Consider the following 17,067-nt stretch of genomic DNA (forward strand, 5'->3'; position numbering starts at 1 on the left):
AAATTGTTACAGCAGGAATGAGAAAAGTAAGAAAATGTTTTCAGCTTAAAAAAATCTCCATACCATCTTCAGGTTTCCAAGTTAGCCAACACTCTACATATATTAGTATATTTGGAGATTTTCATAAAAAGATACAATTAGTCTGTTGAGTCCAAAATAGGCATCTTTACTCAAAATAAATAGTCAGTGAGTAAGCTGAATCTATCCTAGCGATCACTGGGTAACAGATACCATAGCCAAAACCTTTATATTCAAGTGATTTCATGGTCTGATTATTATGAAATAAAACTAAAATGAAAGCACTATCTACACTAATAAAAGAGAAACATGGTAATTGACGTACGACCGCTACCCTTTTCATTGGCTAATCAGTGAGTATATGCAAATTAACTGTCAGCCAAGATGGCGGCTAATTTGCATGCAGGCAGGTTGGGCCATCTGGAGCTATCATCCCGCGCGCGTGGCGCCTAAACCCCAACGCCAGCCAGGACCCCAGTGTGCGGCCTTGAGTGGCGGGGTGGGGGTGGGGGGCTTGGCGGCTCAAACAGCCACCTAAACCACGCCCCCAGCCGGGACCCCTGTGTGCGACCTGGCGGCAGGAGGGCTTGGCGGTGCGAACAAACCGCTTGAACCACGCCCCCAGCCAGGACCCCTGTTTGCGACCTGGGCGGAGGGGGGGGGGGGCTTGGCGGTGCGAACAAGGGGCCTAAACCACACCCCAGCCGGGACCCCTGTGTGTGGTCCTGAAGCGGGTGGGGCCTCCGCAGCTGCAGTGTTTGGACCCAGGCCCCCAGCCTGCCCTGGGCTCTGCTCAAGGAGGGGCTGGGGACCTGGGGGTTTACTAAACTTTCCTGGAGCTGCTCCCCACATCCCAGCCCCTGCCCCAGAACCACACTGCCCGCAGCAAGGCTCCAGACAGCTTCCTGACAGGTGGGTGGCGGGAGAGCTGAGTAGAGCAGGGGCTGCAGGGAGGCACGGAAGGGCTGGGCCGCGGGAGCCAAGCTCCTGGGAGTCTGAGGAGAGAGCTTGAAGGTAGAGGAACCTTTGGCAAAGCCCCTGCCAGGGGCGGCGGCCATGGGGTCTGCAGGCGCGCGCACAGGCCTCCGCCTGATGGGCGATCCTGGGCAAGCGCCATGGCTTGAGGGAAGCAGCTGGCCAGCAGGCGGGCGGCCCAAGGAGCGCAGAGCGGCGCCAAGGTGGGGTGCACTGGAGGGGGCTCAGGCCTGGGCAGGGTGCTGGCGGGCAGGGTGCTGGCGGGCAGGGATCTGCCTCGCCTGCAGAGAGTGAGGTTCTGTATTGGCCCCAATAGGCAGGAAACAAGAGGCGATGACTGCAGGCGTGGAAGGACGCCCAGGTGGAGGGGCACAGACTCGCAGCCCTGAGGCCGGTGGAGGGGTGGCACCACCTCAGTGGAGGAGCGCCCCATGCTGGGTACCCCACTCCGGCGGTTTGGTGAAGCTCCCGGTGCTGACCGGGCCTCCCCGCGGCCTGTACACTTGAGAGGCCAGGACTCCTGCTCCCGCCTTGGCCCCAAAACTAAGCCTGGGCCCGCCCCGCCCCCAGTTCTCGCCCACCCCATGGGGGTGCACACCTGCAGAGTGAGTGCAAGCCTACCACCTGCTCCCCAGAAGGGGGGGTAGTAAAGAATGGGGTTGGGGCGGGGGAGAGGAAAGAATGTGGAGCATCCATGATGAAGAGGTGCTGGAGAATGAGGCTTGGAAGCCTCACGGGGAGGTTTGTTCTGTTTGCCCTGGCTGTCCCTTAGGAAAAGTGGAGAGCATGGCTGTGAGGGCTCCCTGCGCGCGGAGTCCAGTTCCATAGCAAAATGGAACTGGCCTCAGTTTCCTGGTCTGTAAAATGGATTAAGCGTGTCCCAGTGCCTTCGCTGAGATTTGAGGGCCAATTGAGATACTATATAAAGAAAATGAGGGAAGACATGAGAAAGAAAAGGAAGGGCGAGCAACACAAAAGAAAGATTGGAAGGAACCTGTAAACCTATTGTCACTTAAATAGGGAATATAGTCAATAGTGTTGTAATGACGGTATGAAGCCAGGTGGGTACTGGAAATATCAGGGAACACTTTGTAAAGTATATGATTGTCTAACCACTATTCTGTAACTAATAAACCTGAAACTAATACAAAATAATATTGAATGTAAATAAATGAAAATAGGAGTGAAATTTTTCTAAATTTCAAAGTTTAAATAAAGGCTGTAAAGGAAGGTAGGGGGAGAATAAAAAGTGTTTTTCATTTTACCACTTTATTGTCTTTTCAGTACATGAAAAAGACAGTTGTCTTTATATGGTGCTTTTATACTTTTCTAAGTCATTATCTCATTTGATGTTCAGGGCAACTTAAAGACAGGATAATTATTCCCTCCACTATTCAAAAAAAGGAAATCTTCGTGCCTGGCCCCAATGATTCAATCGTTAAGCCCTTATTGTAAAGCAGGGTTAGTGAAATTTTCTGTGAAGGGTCATATCTATACTAATAAAAGCCTTGGGGGTGATCTGGCCAGCAGGGGAGGGCAGTTGGGGATGATCAGGCAGGCAGGGGAGTAGTTAGGCGTAAATCAGGCTGGTAGGGGAGCTGTTAGGGGGAGATCAGGCTGGCAGGCTGAAGCTGTTAGGGGCAATCAGGCAGGCACGCAGGCAAGCGGTTAGGAGACAGTCATTCTGGGATCAGGCCTGTCAGACATCCTGGGATCAGGCCTGTTGGACATCCTGGGATCAGGCCTAAACCAGCAGTCAACATCCCCCAAAGGGTCCGAGATTGGAGAGGGTGCAGGCTGGGCTGAGGGACGCCTCCCTCCCGTGCACAAATTTCGTGCACCGGGCCACTAGTATACATATAACAGTAACAGCCACCACAACAATCTTAGAGCTAACATTTATCAGGACCTTAAGAATGCCATTCACTTTACATGTTTTTTCCTATCTACCCAACTCTGAATTTGGTAGAACTGTTTAGCCATCAGGATCTAAAATATACTATATACATATACCCACAAATTCTACAGGAATACAATTAAATATAAAAAATACAATTTTAGCCGAAACCGGTTTGGCTCAGTGGATAGAGCGTCAGCCTGTGGACTGAAGGGTCCCAGGTTCGATTCCGGTCAAGGGCATGTACCTGGGTTGCGGGCACATCCCCAGTGGGAGATGTGCAGGAGGCAGCTGATCGATGTTTCTCTCATCGATGTTTCTAACTCTCTATCTCTCTCCCTTCCTCTCTGTAAAAAATCAGTAAAATATATTTTAAAAAAAATACAATTTTAGACTAAAATCTAGGAGACTCTATAACCTACGATTGGGAGTAAATCTTTTACCAATTTATTTTTTTTCCAAACAAGACAGAATTCAGAATTTATCAAGGAAAAGACAAGTATATTTAATCAAGTAAACTTCATATGGCAAATAATAAAACCCAATTCAAAAGATAATATATAAATACTGGGCTCTAACTCTTCTCTCTCCTAGTTGTCTATTGTTTTGCTAACACCGCACTCATGTTTATAATACTTGTTTTAAAAATGGTAAGGCAAGTCTTCTTAGACATTAGTTCCTCTATAAAAACTTTAAATTTAACCTAGTTCCACAGAATTGTAAATCCTTAAACATTATCAATAAAGCCTGGTATTGAGAGGCCATATATTGTAGAGTGTAGTGCCCAAATACACAGGTTTTGTAGTATGGGTTCAAGTCCATGATCTTCTCCTGTTTAAGTTGCCTTGAGCAAGTGTCTTAATCTATTTTATAAAATAACAACATTGCTGGCCCTTGAACAATGGAGGTTTCAACTGCAAAAGTGCACTTACATGTGGATTTTTTCCAATAAATATAGTCAGTCCTATCCCAGAGTTTCACATCTGTGGAATCAACCAAACACAGACCAAATATATATATAGGTTAATCCTCACCCAAGGATATTTTTCATTGATTTTTTAGAGAGAGTGGAGGGGGGGGCAGAAAGAGAAAGATAGATGTAAGAGAGACACAATGACTGGCTGCCTCCCGAACACACCCGCCTGGGACCAGGGATCAAGCCTACAACCAAGGTATGTGCCCTTGACTGGAATCGAACCAGGAACCCTTTAGTCTGAGGGCTGTCTCTCTATCCACTGTCAAACCAGCCAGGGCTTACAGACAGTTATTTTTTTTTTGTATTTTCCCCCACCCTAGGCCTTCAGCACCCTGTTGGTTATGCATATACATACATACAAGGTCTTTGCTTGATTACCTCCCACCACCCACCCTCTCCCACCTTCACTCTGAGATTCCACACTCTATTCCATGCTTCAAGTCTCTGGATCCACTCTGTTCATCAGTTTATTTTGTTACTTAGATTCCACATGAGTGAGATCACGTGATACTTGTCTTTCTCTGACTGACTTATTTCACTTAGCATGATCCTCTCCAGGTCCCTCCATGATGTCTCAAAGGGTAAGAGATTCTTCTTTTTTACTGCTGCATAGTCTTCCATGGCACCAGTTTTTTTATCCACTCATCTACTGATAGGCACTTAGTCTGTTTCCAGATCTTAGCTATTGTATACTGTGCTGCTATGAACTTAGGGGTGCATTCTTTCTAATTGGTACTTCAGGTTTCTTACGATATATTCTTAGAAGTGGGATCACTGGGTCAAATGGAGATCCATATTTAATTTTTTTGAGGAAACTCCATACTGTTTTCCATAATGGTTGCACCAGTCTGCATTCCCACCAGCAGTGTACTAGGATTCCCTTTTCTCCACATCCTCACCAGCACTTGTTTGGTAATTTTTGATGACAGCCATTCTGACAGGTGTGAGGTAATATCTCACTGTGGTTTACATTTACATTTCTCTGATGATGAGTGACTTTGAGAATATATAAGGAACTCATACAACTTAATAAAAGGAAGACAGACAGTATTTTTGAAGCAAGGTTGGAAATCCACAGATGCAGAGTTGACTGTATGCATTTTTCTATGCCATTTTATTATGTAAGGGACTTGAGCACCTGCAGATTCTGGTATCCACAAAGGTTCCTAGTACCAGTGCCCTGCAGATACTGAGGGATGACTGTAGTTAAGTCTTTGGGGAGTCCAAAGTTAGACAAAGATTTTCAACTGCATGGGAGTTCAGTGCTCCTGAGCCCAGTGTTTGTTCAAGGGTCAACTGAACTTACAGACTAGGCTTAAGTGGATCAAACAAGATGATGCATACAAGGCATTTAACACAATGTTTCACACATAGGAGTTACTCAATAAATAGCAGTTCTACATTATGACCCCACTCAACTCCTCTGTACACTGGGCAAGATCCAGTCAGTAACGGAAGGAGGAATAATACTCCCTGCCAATAAAGACCTGGTTTTTCAGTAAGAAGTTCAGAAGTTCAGAGTACAAAGGGAAGTGCAACTTATTTAAGCAACTTACTGGCTCTAAATCTCCAAGCTTGAAAAAAAAGTCCTTTAAGCACATCCTGCAAAATACAAATCTAGAAGAATGTAGGTGAACCTAGATAGAAATGACAGTGGAATAGACTGCAGCTGGAAGAAAGCTGAAAACTGAATCTAAGCAGGATGGAAATGGAGGAGGAAAAGAGCTAGGGAGATAAATGGAGAGTGAGGAAGACTCAAAGGAAGACTATTTTTAATCATAAGTCACTGATGAGAACAGTTTACATTCTAATTAGCATCTGATATGAATACCAATTTTCATTACAGTTGTGTACTCATTTTTTTCATTTCTCAACAAATTTAGTATTTTCAGCAAAAGTGAGAACTCATATCATTTGTACATTCAATACATATTGAGCACCTGCTCTGTGCTAAACACTTTTAAGTACTAGGTATATTGTGGCAAAAAGGAAACGAGCACGGTTCCTCAACTTATCTAATGAGGGAAAACAGATAATAACCAAATAACTGAGTCATAGTTACATATGAGAAGGGCGTGAAGGAAAAGAAGATCAAGTAGTCAGGAAAAACCCTGCTGAGGAGGCACTGGCTACTTCTCATCCTTCCAAGGTACCCAAGGAAATTCTTGCATAGGTGGAAGAACAAGAGGGACCACGTTTTCTGCCACCTTGAACAAGATAAAGTATGCTACATTCAAGGTAATAAAAGAGTAAAGACAGAAAATAGTGAGCAGAGAGAGCAGATAGAAATGCAAATGGTGGTAAATGAGAATAAGATGATAGGGTCATGTTAAAGGGATTGGATTTTATTAAGAGCCAACCTACGTCCCGCTGGTGTGGCTCAGTGTTTGAGTGTTAACCTATGAACCAAGAGGGCATGGTTTGATTCCTGGTGAGGGCACGTGCCTGGGATGAGGGCTTGATCCCCAGTAGGGGGCAAGCAGGAGGCCGCTGATCAATGATTGTCTCTCGTCATTATTGATGTTTCTATCTCTCTCCCTTCCTCTCTGAAAGCAATAAAAATATATTTTAAAAAAAGAACCAACCTAAGAGTTTTAAGAAAACTGCTGTAGGTTTGTTTAAAGACCATGCCAACTCTGTATTATCTGGGTGAGTACAAAAGCAAATGGGAAATCAATTAAGAGTCCATTAAAATAGTATAGGAGACACTACAGTAGAAGGAGATAAGAAAGGTCCTACCACAGTCCTAGCCATCATATATACCACAACTTACTTTATACTTACTGTACTTAATTTATGTAACAGTTGTTCTAGAAAACAGTCCTATGATAGTCATTTCAAAGCTATTAAATTAGTATTAAATCTCAAAACAATGAGTCATTTTGTGCTAATTAATATCCAGAAAAGTTTATAATAAAAATGTTAAGCAGAAAATGTAAAAACCTTGGGGAAAAAGTATCATAGTCGTGGGGAAGCATGAGAATTGGTTGGAAAGTTTGTAAGACGGACATACTGAGAAAAGGAAAGTGTGTGGAGGGTCCCCCACCCTGTTTATCAGAATTCTGACTTAGGGTAGTGCTGAAGGCGGTGCCCCTAATTATCCCTTGACCTTTCCAAACAAGTCTGTGCACATGCAGACCCCCGGGTGTTTACTGGAATCCTTATGCTTAATCTTTGGGTGTCCTTGCTTAAAGGACACTACAAACACATGTGTCCCCCCAATATGTCTGGTTCCTTTAGCCAGGCAGTCCCTTAGCCCTCTCACAGCAAATGTGTTGGAGTAATCCATTCATCCTACTCCATTCATCCGTCGCTAAGGGTCTGCTGGTCATCACTGGCAAGTCTTTTCCCAAATTTAAATCATAGTTTTGATACTGTATCTATCTTGCCATATTTTGTAAATATGGGAACAAAACTGAGCAATTCATAAAACTATGTTTTCTTTTACACTTATGATACATAAATTATAATGACTTACAAAACACTTCCCCCACAAGGGTTAGGAAAGTACTGCACTGCCAATTTATTTTACCAACGTCCCCAATATCTTATAATTGCTTTTCTCTAGACATTCATTAAACAAATATTTACTGAGTACCAACTATGCACCAGCTACTTTTTTTTTTAAATCAGGGTCCTTTCTCCATTAAGCAAATAAAGTAGTGCAACAATCTCAATTGTGGGCATCTGGCTAGAAGGAAGAAACCATTACTAGATCCATTACTATATTTTCTCCTGCCCTGCCACAGAAGCAATGGGAGAACTGGGAGGAGGTGGAGGAAAATGATCTGCACCTAGTACATATGACTAATGTGACAAGGAAAGACTCCACAAGTTCCTACATGTTTCCCTGCAGACAAAATAGGAGTCATGAAAACGAGTCTTTCAAATACAAATGATGCCCACAAAGATTGACTCCATCTCCAGAGGTGACAATCTAATAACATGTCCAGTACAAACTACAATGCACTTGAGGCTGTCCTAAATGTTACCCTCCATCATTTAGTAACTTTTGGGAATGTCCCTTAGCTCAATTTCTTTACTTATTCTGATAAGCAGTGGGATTCAAATGATTCTCCAGTGAAATAAACCACTGTCTACTACCCACCCTCACTGAGAAATAATGTCCATCACTGTTATCACTAGTGGAAATTACTGACATAACAATACTAGTGACACTGGAAAGTATCGCTTGTCTTATGATTTATTGGATCTATCATAGCTTTTTGGCAATGAACCAAAGAATAGGAAAAGGCATGGATACTATGCTTAGTCAAATAAGATAATAAAAGTTGGGGGCAAAAAAAGTCTTAATATAATAATCAGGAAACTAGACCTTCAATTAATGCTTAGTTATCATCCTATCATTTATTAAAAGTTTCAATGAGTAATTACCTGTTTATTTAGTGTTGATCAAAGCCAACATTATCCATCGAAGCAATTGGTAATAAAATCTGTGTCTTACAGTAAAGCATAATTTCCAGGCAGATATCAACCTGATGAGCCAACCTTTCTATGTAATTAAGCTGACTGCATTCTGAGGAGCAATGGCCTCTCTGGTAATTTCTGACTTTAGGAAAAGTTCATAAAGGGACAAAAGAACATTATGAAGGCTTAAGGGCTCATTCCAAATCCTCTACAGCAGTGGTTCTTTCAGAATAAGCCTTTTATGACACTGTTGAAAAACAGATCCTCTCCTGAGAAAAATTCACACAAAATGTAGCAAATAATTTCAGTAGGTTAAAATAAAATTACTTGATGCTTATCCTGGGTCTCAGGTCAAGAATCCCTGTCATTGCTAGCAGAGCCTCTTGCTGAGCAAAGTTAACAATAGAGTTGTAATAGAAAGGTTTTATAAGCAAGTCAGAGAAAAAGTAGCTGGTGGGAAAATTCAAGGTAAAGACAATTACAGCAAAAGTGAGAGGTGAGATTCACAGCCATACTCTGAATGAAACCTTACTACAGCAGTACATTTGACAAATATTTATTGGGCATTATTATAACCTAGGTAGGGTGCTAAGAGATGTGATAGTGAACAAACTCAGATGTAGCTAACATAGTTCCTGCTCTCATGTGGCTTATAAGAACCGGGGGAATGGCAATCAATCATCCTGATAAATAATTATGAACAGATATATTACCAGAATGCAGGAAATACATTTTATAAGAGAGCCTACAATGAAAAAACCTAGCTTAGATTAAAAGTTCACAAAGGCTTCCCTAAAGTAAGACTGAGGTGAAAGGTAACCAGTCAATAAGTTATCTACACAGAAATTGGGGTGGGGGATAAAGTTAATACAAATCTTCCAGACCCAGGAAAACATAAGCAAAGATCCTGAGGTAGTGTGGAGATGAAGTTGCACTATGAAATAAGAAAGATGTTTCTATTAATAGCTTTCTTTTTTGCTACTTATCTTTTGATAAAAATAACAGTATATCCATTTTAGGGTGGTTGGGACAATTAAATCGGAGAATATATGCAAAGCACTTAGTAAAATGCCTTGGCACACAATAAGTGCGCACTAAATGTTAATGATGATAAAAATTATAGCTAAGAGAACCTGTGTTCTATAAAATTCCCTGGGCATATTCAACCACAACAAATGTTAGCAGTTCCTACATCCACCAATTACAAATTTCTAAGGCAAAATATAAGCAAGTTAAATATTTTAATAATTTCTTGCTCTTCATTTTTACTTATATAAATGTGCTACAAAGAGTTGTAGATATAGCATAAACACATGTTAACTTTTCTAAGAACTACAATGTACTTTATCATTGAGATTACCTTTTAAACAAACCAAACAATTTACTGATTAATTTTGAGATATGTTTAAGTGAAACAAAGTTCTTATAATTATTGTTTTTAATAGAACGCCACTGAAAATTAACTCAAGCCCAGTTCAACTTAACATCATTTAAATAAGATAATAAGAGCTATTGAAAAACTTTACACATTTAAGTCTTCTAAAATAGTTTCAAATTTAGTCTTTCTTAAGCTGAGGTATAGTTAAAAAATCTTTACATTTCACTTTGCCTCTGGCAGAACATTACATGGAGAATCTATTCTTTTTTTAAAATATATTTTTATTGATTTCAGAGAGAAAGGGAGAGGGCGAGAGAGATAAGAAACATCAATGATGAGACAGAATCATCCATCGGTTGCCTCCTGCAACCCCTGCATATGCCCTGACTGGGAATGGAACCATGACCTACCTCCTGGTTCATAGGTCGATGCCCAACCACGGAGCCTCGCAGGCCAGGAGAGAATCTATTCTTTATGTAGAAGTCCATTAATATTCTAAGTAATATACCTTTTTTTTATATATGCTCTCTCAGATATACTACCTTTGAGTATTGAGCATATTTTTCCTAAATTTAAGTATGTAAATTACATCTCCTGGCCTGATTACTCAATAGGTATGAATGGAGACAAGGAGATACAAACTCTTGCACTACAAAAATGCAACATTACCTGGAAAACTAGTTTTCATTATATCAATTCCAACTTGTAGCTCAGGTTCAGCAGCAAGTACAGCATAGTCCCCTTGATGAGAGATGTTAAAGTTGAAATTGGGGTAAGGATTCAATGAGTCTTTTGCAAGAACTGGTTTTCCTTTTGCAGTTCTTTGCAAACGAATATTATTCCAAGGGATATTCAATTTCTCTGTAATTAATTTCCTTATCATCAGACGACCAGCCTGTTAAGAAAATAAAACATAAATATTTGGTATGTGTAAGTACACTGCCTATAATATACAAAGTATGTTTTTGTGGTTTCTAAAATATTTTTTAGGGTTTTAAAACATACATTCCATTAAGATTTAAGCAATGCGTAAGAAGATAGGAGAAAAAGTTAGTCTCTCCTTAGCAATTCTCTCCCTTCAACAGGTAAGCAATATTAACAAGTAGGCATCCTTCCAGTCTTTTTTCTAAGTACCTAAATATAAGTTCATGTGCATATGATTTTGCTATCTATCTACACATATGTGATCCTACTCTATGTAGTATTCTACCATGTATAATCTTTTTAACTTGTGCTGGGGATTATTCCATATCTGTCCATATCCATATTTCTGTGCACTTTTAACTATAGCATAGTGTTTCACAGTATCAAGGAAGTATAAATAGATTGACTTACTCCATTATTGGACATTTTAGGCTGCCTCTAGTTTTGCTATTACAAAAATCTCCCCAGTGAGTAACGAACCCTGTTGTACATACATCTCTGTGCATATGTGCAAGCATGTCTAGATCATACATACCAGCGATTTCCAAATGGTGTGATGCAATAATTTTTAAAACATGCAATACCAGACTAGTCAGGGGCACTGACCTCTTTTCCCTTACACTGTCAAATTATAAAATGACGACAGCCAACACAACAGCCATAGGTGTGAACGACTCAAAACTATACCTATTTTTTGTCCGATTGTCAAAAAATTATATTTTTTGGTGTGCCACAGAATTTCAAAAGTTTATGTGTGCCTTGATATGAAACAGGTTGAAAATTGCTGCTATATACCCATCACTCATTTTCAACAATTGGCTACGCATGATCTATCTTTTGTCACATACACGCTCTCCTCCTCTCCCCCACCGCCACATAATACTTAAGAAATTACTATAATCACACACAATACCCAGGGGTATAACAAAGTATACAATATTTTGTAAGATACCTTTCGTTGTTGGTTTTTGTTTTTGCTTCAATCTAACAATGAGTTTTAGATACTGCAATACTTTGAACTTCACTTCTTACAATTAAAAAAAAGAGTATAAAAATATTCACCCATATACCTTCAAAAGATTAATGAATTAGGCCAAATTTCAAGTGAAAAGGTGTTTCAACATAGGAGCAATTTCAAGAAACGACTGTTTCTGGAGGGATGGCCATTACAGGCTGTTTCAAACTGCGCTACACAGAAATAATTCTGAAGTCCAATTTTCCATTTGTTGCTTAAAAATACATAACTAAAATAAATAACTATTTAAGACGCTGTTTTCCAAGCTATGTGGTCAGGAAGGTAGACACGGGGCCGCATCCTCCGGGGGCTCCCGCTTCACGGGTGCAGGAGGCCGGTCTGGGCCTCGTCCGGCTCCACGGGGCGCAAAGATAAACGCAGTCAGACCGGCAGTGTTTTGGGGGGCCTCTCACGTGCAGGGTGCCCTCGGGGAGCGGTGGGACATTTAACAGGCAGAGGCCCAAGCAAAAAAAATAAAAAAGATAACAAATAGAAATACAAAGGCATTCATTACGAGGAAAGAAATGCAAGTACCCCGCAGGCCTTCCCTACACCTTCTCGCGGTTTCGCAGGGTCCCCGTTTCCATGGCAACGTGGGAGGGGCTAACTTTTTGGCCGCGAGCGAGGCCTTCGAAGCGACTACAAAGGCCGCGGAGACCGGGCCAGGGCTCAGACTCGCAGCGCCCACCCTCCTCGCCCGGACCCGCCCCGCGTGTCGCCGGCCCGTCTCCCCCAACAGCTGCGCCCTCGGCTCACAATACCCAAGCCCCGCAGTACCATGGCTGCCTTAGCGTCCCGGGCGAAGACGAACTGGCCAATGCGCTCCTTCTCCTCGGGCTGGATCGACCGCACCGCCAGCAGCCACTCGGCGCGGCTCGGCAGCCACGTGCCGCAGGGGAAGGCCCAGCGCACGCCCTCCATCGCGGGCACCGAGCAGAACCGCCGGCCGGGCGGAGCCGGGAAGCATACGCTGGAAACGAGCCTCGCCGCCACCTCGGGCCTGGCGGCACGGACGCTGACCGGGTTCCAGCCCCTCTTCCCGGCGTCCGTGCGGAAGGGGCGGGGCGTCGCGTCGCGCAGGTCCTCGCGCACGCTCCCACCTTGACCCCTCACTGCCCCGCCCCCAGCGCCGCGGCGGGGCGGAGACGTCACGGGGCGGGGCTTCGGCGCGAGCGGAAGGCGGGACCAAGGCCAGGAGCCGGCGAGTGATGCCACTCACACTCGGGAAAGAGCTAACCGGACAGCGGTGCAAGCCAATCGCAGCCAGCCTCCGGAGGCAGAGAGACCGGGGTGGAGACTTCGGATGCCGCGGCTGCAGGTGGGTGATCTCTGGGGTCGGACCGAGTGGGGTGATGGCGTCTGATTCCAGGAGACCCCCGAGGCAGGAGAGAGAATCCCCCTGGCCTCGGCTGCCTCTGCCGCTACTTCGCGTTCGGGACCGGGAGAGGTCCCGCGTCTGGGAAGGGACTGCCTGGTGCCGGTTGGACTTGCCTTCCTCCCCCTGCCCCCACCCCCTTGGTTGGACCCCTCCGCTCACCTAGGACATTTCTGCCCCCAGGAGCCCAGTGGGGCCGAGGCTGCCCCCGAGCCCGAGCGCTGGGCTCCTGTTGACCCTTTGTTCTCACCATCAAGTGACTCAGGCTGCTCTGCGATTGCCAAGCCTGGACCAGACCCCGGGGGAGAAAACTGAGGATTCTCTCGCTGAGGCACCGGTGGGTCCACGTATCACAGGTCCTTGCTCTAAAAGCCGCAGAGCCGAGTTAAATAACTGCAGCAGCCCTTCCGAGCTACTGTCTCTGCTCAGTTATTTTTACTGATGTCTCTGCGCCCACAGTTGTTCCAGGTAGACTGTCGGTGACTCCTAGGACAGCCCTAGTGATCAAAGCCCTTCCCGGGGACGGGTCCAGGGGAAAGCTGATCTCTGCAGATGAATGCCAATGCCTGACTCTGTGGTTGGTTCAGTGCTACACACACGGTGGGATTCAGATGCGCTTCTTCCTTCGGTTGCCAAGCAATGCCAGTAAAAGGCCAGCAATAGGAATGAACACAATCGTACTCTTCAACGAGGGTTGTGTTCTGTTTGCATCTATGCCTGTTTCCATTAGCTTTTCGTGGTATCATGAGCCCCCTTCAATACTTTGCAGATAAATGGGCTTTTGAACACACACATACACAAGTCTGCAAAGAGCTGTAAAATGAATTCCTCGCTTGATATATGAGTTTACGATAAAAGTCCGTGGCAATGTGTGACATTTAAGGTCTGCTTACCACCTTGCAGAGTTGACAGTCTGGCAAAGCAGATAGATAAGGCACGTACAAAAATGCTACAATAAGAAAAAATATAAAGATATGTAAAGTATAAGGCATTCTACTTACTAATACTTGTTTTAGTGGGGTGAAAGAGAGGACCTTGATTATAGTGGTTTCTGCTAACTGGAGGTGAAGAACTATAGACTTTTTTGTTTTTATTGATTTCAGAGAGGAAGGGTGAGGGAGGGAGAGAGGTAGAAACATCAGTGATGAGAGAGAATCATTGATAGGCTGCATCCTGCACATCCCCTACTGGGGTCCCCTTGACCGGAATTGAACCCACGACCCTTCAATCCATAGGCCGATGCTCTATCCATTGAGCCAAACCAGCCAGGGCACTATAGACTGTTCATTAAAGAAGTTTTTCTCAATTAGGGCGTAGCAAATGGGATGATAGCCAAATGGGAATAAAAGGTCAAAGGATATAGTTTTGTTTGATGTTTATTTAAAGATGGGAGGTACTAAAATTTGTACACTGATGGAAAATGTCCAGTAGAGTGGGAGAAATTGTTGATGTAGCGGAAAGAGAGGTGTGTGTGTGTGTGTGTGTGTACCACTCTAAAGTTTCTTCCAGAGTGCAGGACTTTGTATTGTTTTTGCTGTATTTGCAGTACCTTGGATAGAGCTTGCCACCATATTAGCTACTCCGTAAACTTTTTAAATTTGTTGAATAAATGAGTAACTTGGACTCGATTTCTCTTACCTTCTTAAAATTCATTCTTCAAACATCAGCCAGAACGATACTTAAAAATATAAATCAGATCCTGTCACTGTTCAGTTCAAAATCTTCTGTGATTCCAGTTGCACTTAGAATAAAATTTCAGGTTCTTGTGGCTTATGGGATCCTGCATGAGGGAGCACTGGCCTTCTGGAGTCCTATCTCACCTACCTCCTAGCTCTCGTTAACTATATTCCAGCGATGAAAGTGATAGCGGTGACTTATAATCTAATAGATAGGGCACCTGCATTAATCTGAGAAATAATCATTTTATTTTATTTTTTTAAAATATATTTTATTGATTTTTACAGAGAGGAAGGGAGAGGGATAGAGAGTTAGAAACATCGATGAGAGAGAAACATCGATCAGCTGCCTCCTGCACACTCCCCACTGGGGATGTGCCCGCAACCAAGGTACATGCCCTTGACTGGAATCGAACCTGGGACCCTTCAGTCTGCAGGCCGATGCTCTATCCACTGAGCTAAACCGGTTAGGGCAGAAATAATCATTTTAAATCTTAAGACATATACTTATGTGAACAGGGGGTTAAGTTTTTTATATGTGAACTAGAGGTCCAGTGCACAACATTTGTGCACTGGGAGGGTGGGGAGAGGCGGGAGAGATCCCTCAGCCATGCCTGCGCCCTTTCTGCAGTCCAGGAGCCCTCGGGGGATGTCAGCCCAGCTTCTGGTTGAGTGGCGCTCCCCCTGTGGGAGCACATTGACCACCAGGGAGCAGCTCCTGCATTGAGCGTCTACCCCCTGGTGGTCAGTGTGCATCATGGCAACCGGTCATTGCATCGGTCAGTCTATTTGCATATTACCCTTTTATTACATAGGATAAGAGGGTAAGTTTTTCTTACAGTTTCCTTCTCAAGGGCTGTGTGAAGAGATTAGGGAGGTTACTCAGCTGTGAATCCACAAGCAGAACCGATAAGCAGGGTCAGATGGACCCACCAGGAGTCAAAACATCATCTCATCAAATCATCTCATCCCCTTGATGACTAGTTACAAAAACTGACGTCTGCAAACCCCCAGCCTCACCTTAGCCCCTTCTCCTTTATAATCCTGTCCCCAACACCTTGCTGTAAGACAGGATTTGATGCTCGTATGCGCCCTGTCTTCTTGGGACCCTTTCCCACTTGAGGGCTTTATACACATTTTGTTCAGCAGCCCCTTACCTTCTCATCATTCAGGTTTCAACTTAAATGACACTTTTCTCGAAAGACTCTCTCTCCCTAATGTTGTAGTGGATGAAAACAAGGACCTGGGATCAGACTGTGAGTTTACATGCCAGCTCCTTATTTGTTTGCTACATCATCTTGGGCAATTTAGTTAAATTCTCAAAGCTTCCTTTTCCCTGTATATAAAATGGGGACAATAGTGGTTTAGAAGATTAAAGAGTATATAAAGTATGGAGTACAGAGCCTGACACATAGTAACACTAAGTGTTCACTGTTACCATTTTTATCTGAAATTGAATACTTCCCCTCACAGTGTTCATTTTAATTTCCTTTTCTCAGGTGTTTCTTCACAGTATTTATAATAATTTATAATTTGTCATTCTTTTTCACTAGATACTAAATACCAAGAAATCAGGGATCAAATCTGACTTTATTCTCCACTAGTAGCCCGTTGCATGAAATTCATGCACATTAAAAGGAAATTAATTAGAGGAAATATTTTAATATTGCTATTTGCCCTTTCTTTATAATAGAAGTGCCAGATATGAAAGAAAATTAGTAAAATGTATATGAAAATCTTCCTCCTGTCAGAGTCTGGGGCCCGCCTCGGGACCCAGAGTCAAGGCCCCGCCCACTTGCGCATTCCTCGAAATCGCATGAGACCCAGACCAGGCCAGTCCCACCCCCATTAGGCGAGATCCAGACCCAGCCGGCTCCACCCCCATCAAGCCCCACCAGGCCCACAGCCTCAGGTCCCCCGGTGCATGCCAGGTGAGGGTGCAGCCTCAGGTCCCCCGTCAAGCCCTGCTGGATGGGGGGCGCAGCCTCAGGTCCCCCGGTGCGCCCTCAGGTCCCCTGGCGCAGGCCAGGGCGGGGGAACATGCTTTGAGGTTCCCTGTCAAGCCCTGCCAGGCAGGGGGGGCCCTGAGGTCCCGCCATCAAGCTTTGCCAGGGGGGGGGGGTGCAGCCCTGAGGCCCCCCATCAAGCCCCCGCTGGGCTGGGGGCCAAAGTCTGAGGTCCCCTTGGCCTGGAGCTGGGGGGGGGGGGCATGCCCTGGAGTTTTCCAATCAAGTCCTGCCAGGGGGGGGGGGGGGAGGCCTGAAGTCCCCCAGTTCTGGCCCCGGGGGGGGGGGAGGCCTGAAGGCCCCCTGGCCCGTCCCCCGGGGCGGGAGGTGCAGCCTGGAGGCCCCCGTCAAGCCCCACTGGGAAGGGGGTGCAGCCTTGAGGTTCCCTTGATCTGGAAT

General features: G+C 44.5%; 2 protein-coding genes across 7 annotated transcripts in view; one reads left to right on the forward strand and one right to left on the reverse strand.

Moving 5' to 3' along the window:
* Positions 1-12,730, reverse strand: part of AASDHPPT (aminoadipate-semialdehyde dehydrogenase-phosphopantetheinyl transferase) — a 28,636-nt gene extending 15,906 nt beyond the window's left edge. The window contains exons 1-2 of one of the 2 annotated variants that reach the window (XM_023762522.1): positions 12,389-12,730; positions 10,342-10,567 (exon numbers count right to left, since the gene is read on the reverse strand). In XM_023762522.1, coding sequence (XP_023618290.1) covers positions 10,342-10,567; positions 12,389-12,532 — 370 coding nt within the window. In that variant the 5' untranslated portion in view covers positions 12,533-12,730. Of the gene's footprint in view, positions 1-10,341; positions 10,568-11,548; positions 12,275-12,388 lie in introns of those variants that run through there. The other variant, XM_023762523.1, reaches the window with a different exon arrangement.
* A 33-nt stretch (positions 12,731-12,763) lies between these two features.
* Positions 12,764-17,067, forward strand: part of KBTBD3 (kelch repeat and BTB domain containing 3) — a 20,002-nt gene continuing 15,698 nt past the window's right edge. For 2 of the 5 annotated variants that reach the window (XM_014464412.2, XM_023762521.1), the window contains exons 1-2: positions 12,828-12,929; positions 13,170-13,323. Coding sequence is in view for 1 of the 5 variants with exons in the window: in XM_023762520.1 (XP_023618288.1) it covers positions 12,820-12,929 (110 nt within the window). In the remaining 4 variants the exon portion in view is untranslated. Of the gene's footprint in view, positions 12,930-13,169; positions 13,343-17,067 lie in introns of all 5 variants that reach the window. The other 3 variants (XM_023762518.1, XM_023762520.1, XM_006098827.3) reach the window with 3 other exon arrangements.

The sequence above is a fragment of the Myotis lucifugus genome, unplaced genomic scaffold (assembly GCF_000147115.1).
Source record: "Myotis lucifugus unplaced genomic scaffold, Myoluc2.0 scaffold_248, whole genome shotgun sequence".
In the NCBI taxonomy this organism is placed as follows: Eukaryota; Metazoa; Chordata; class Mammalia; order Chiroptera; family Vespertilionidae; genus Myotis; species Myotis lucifugus.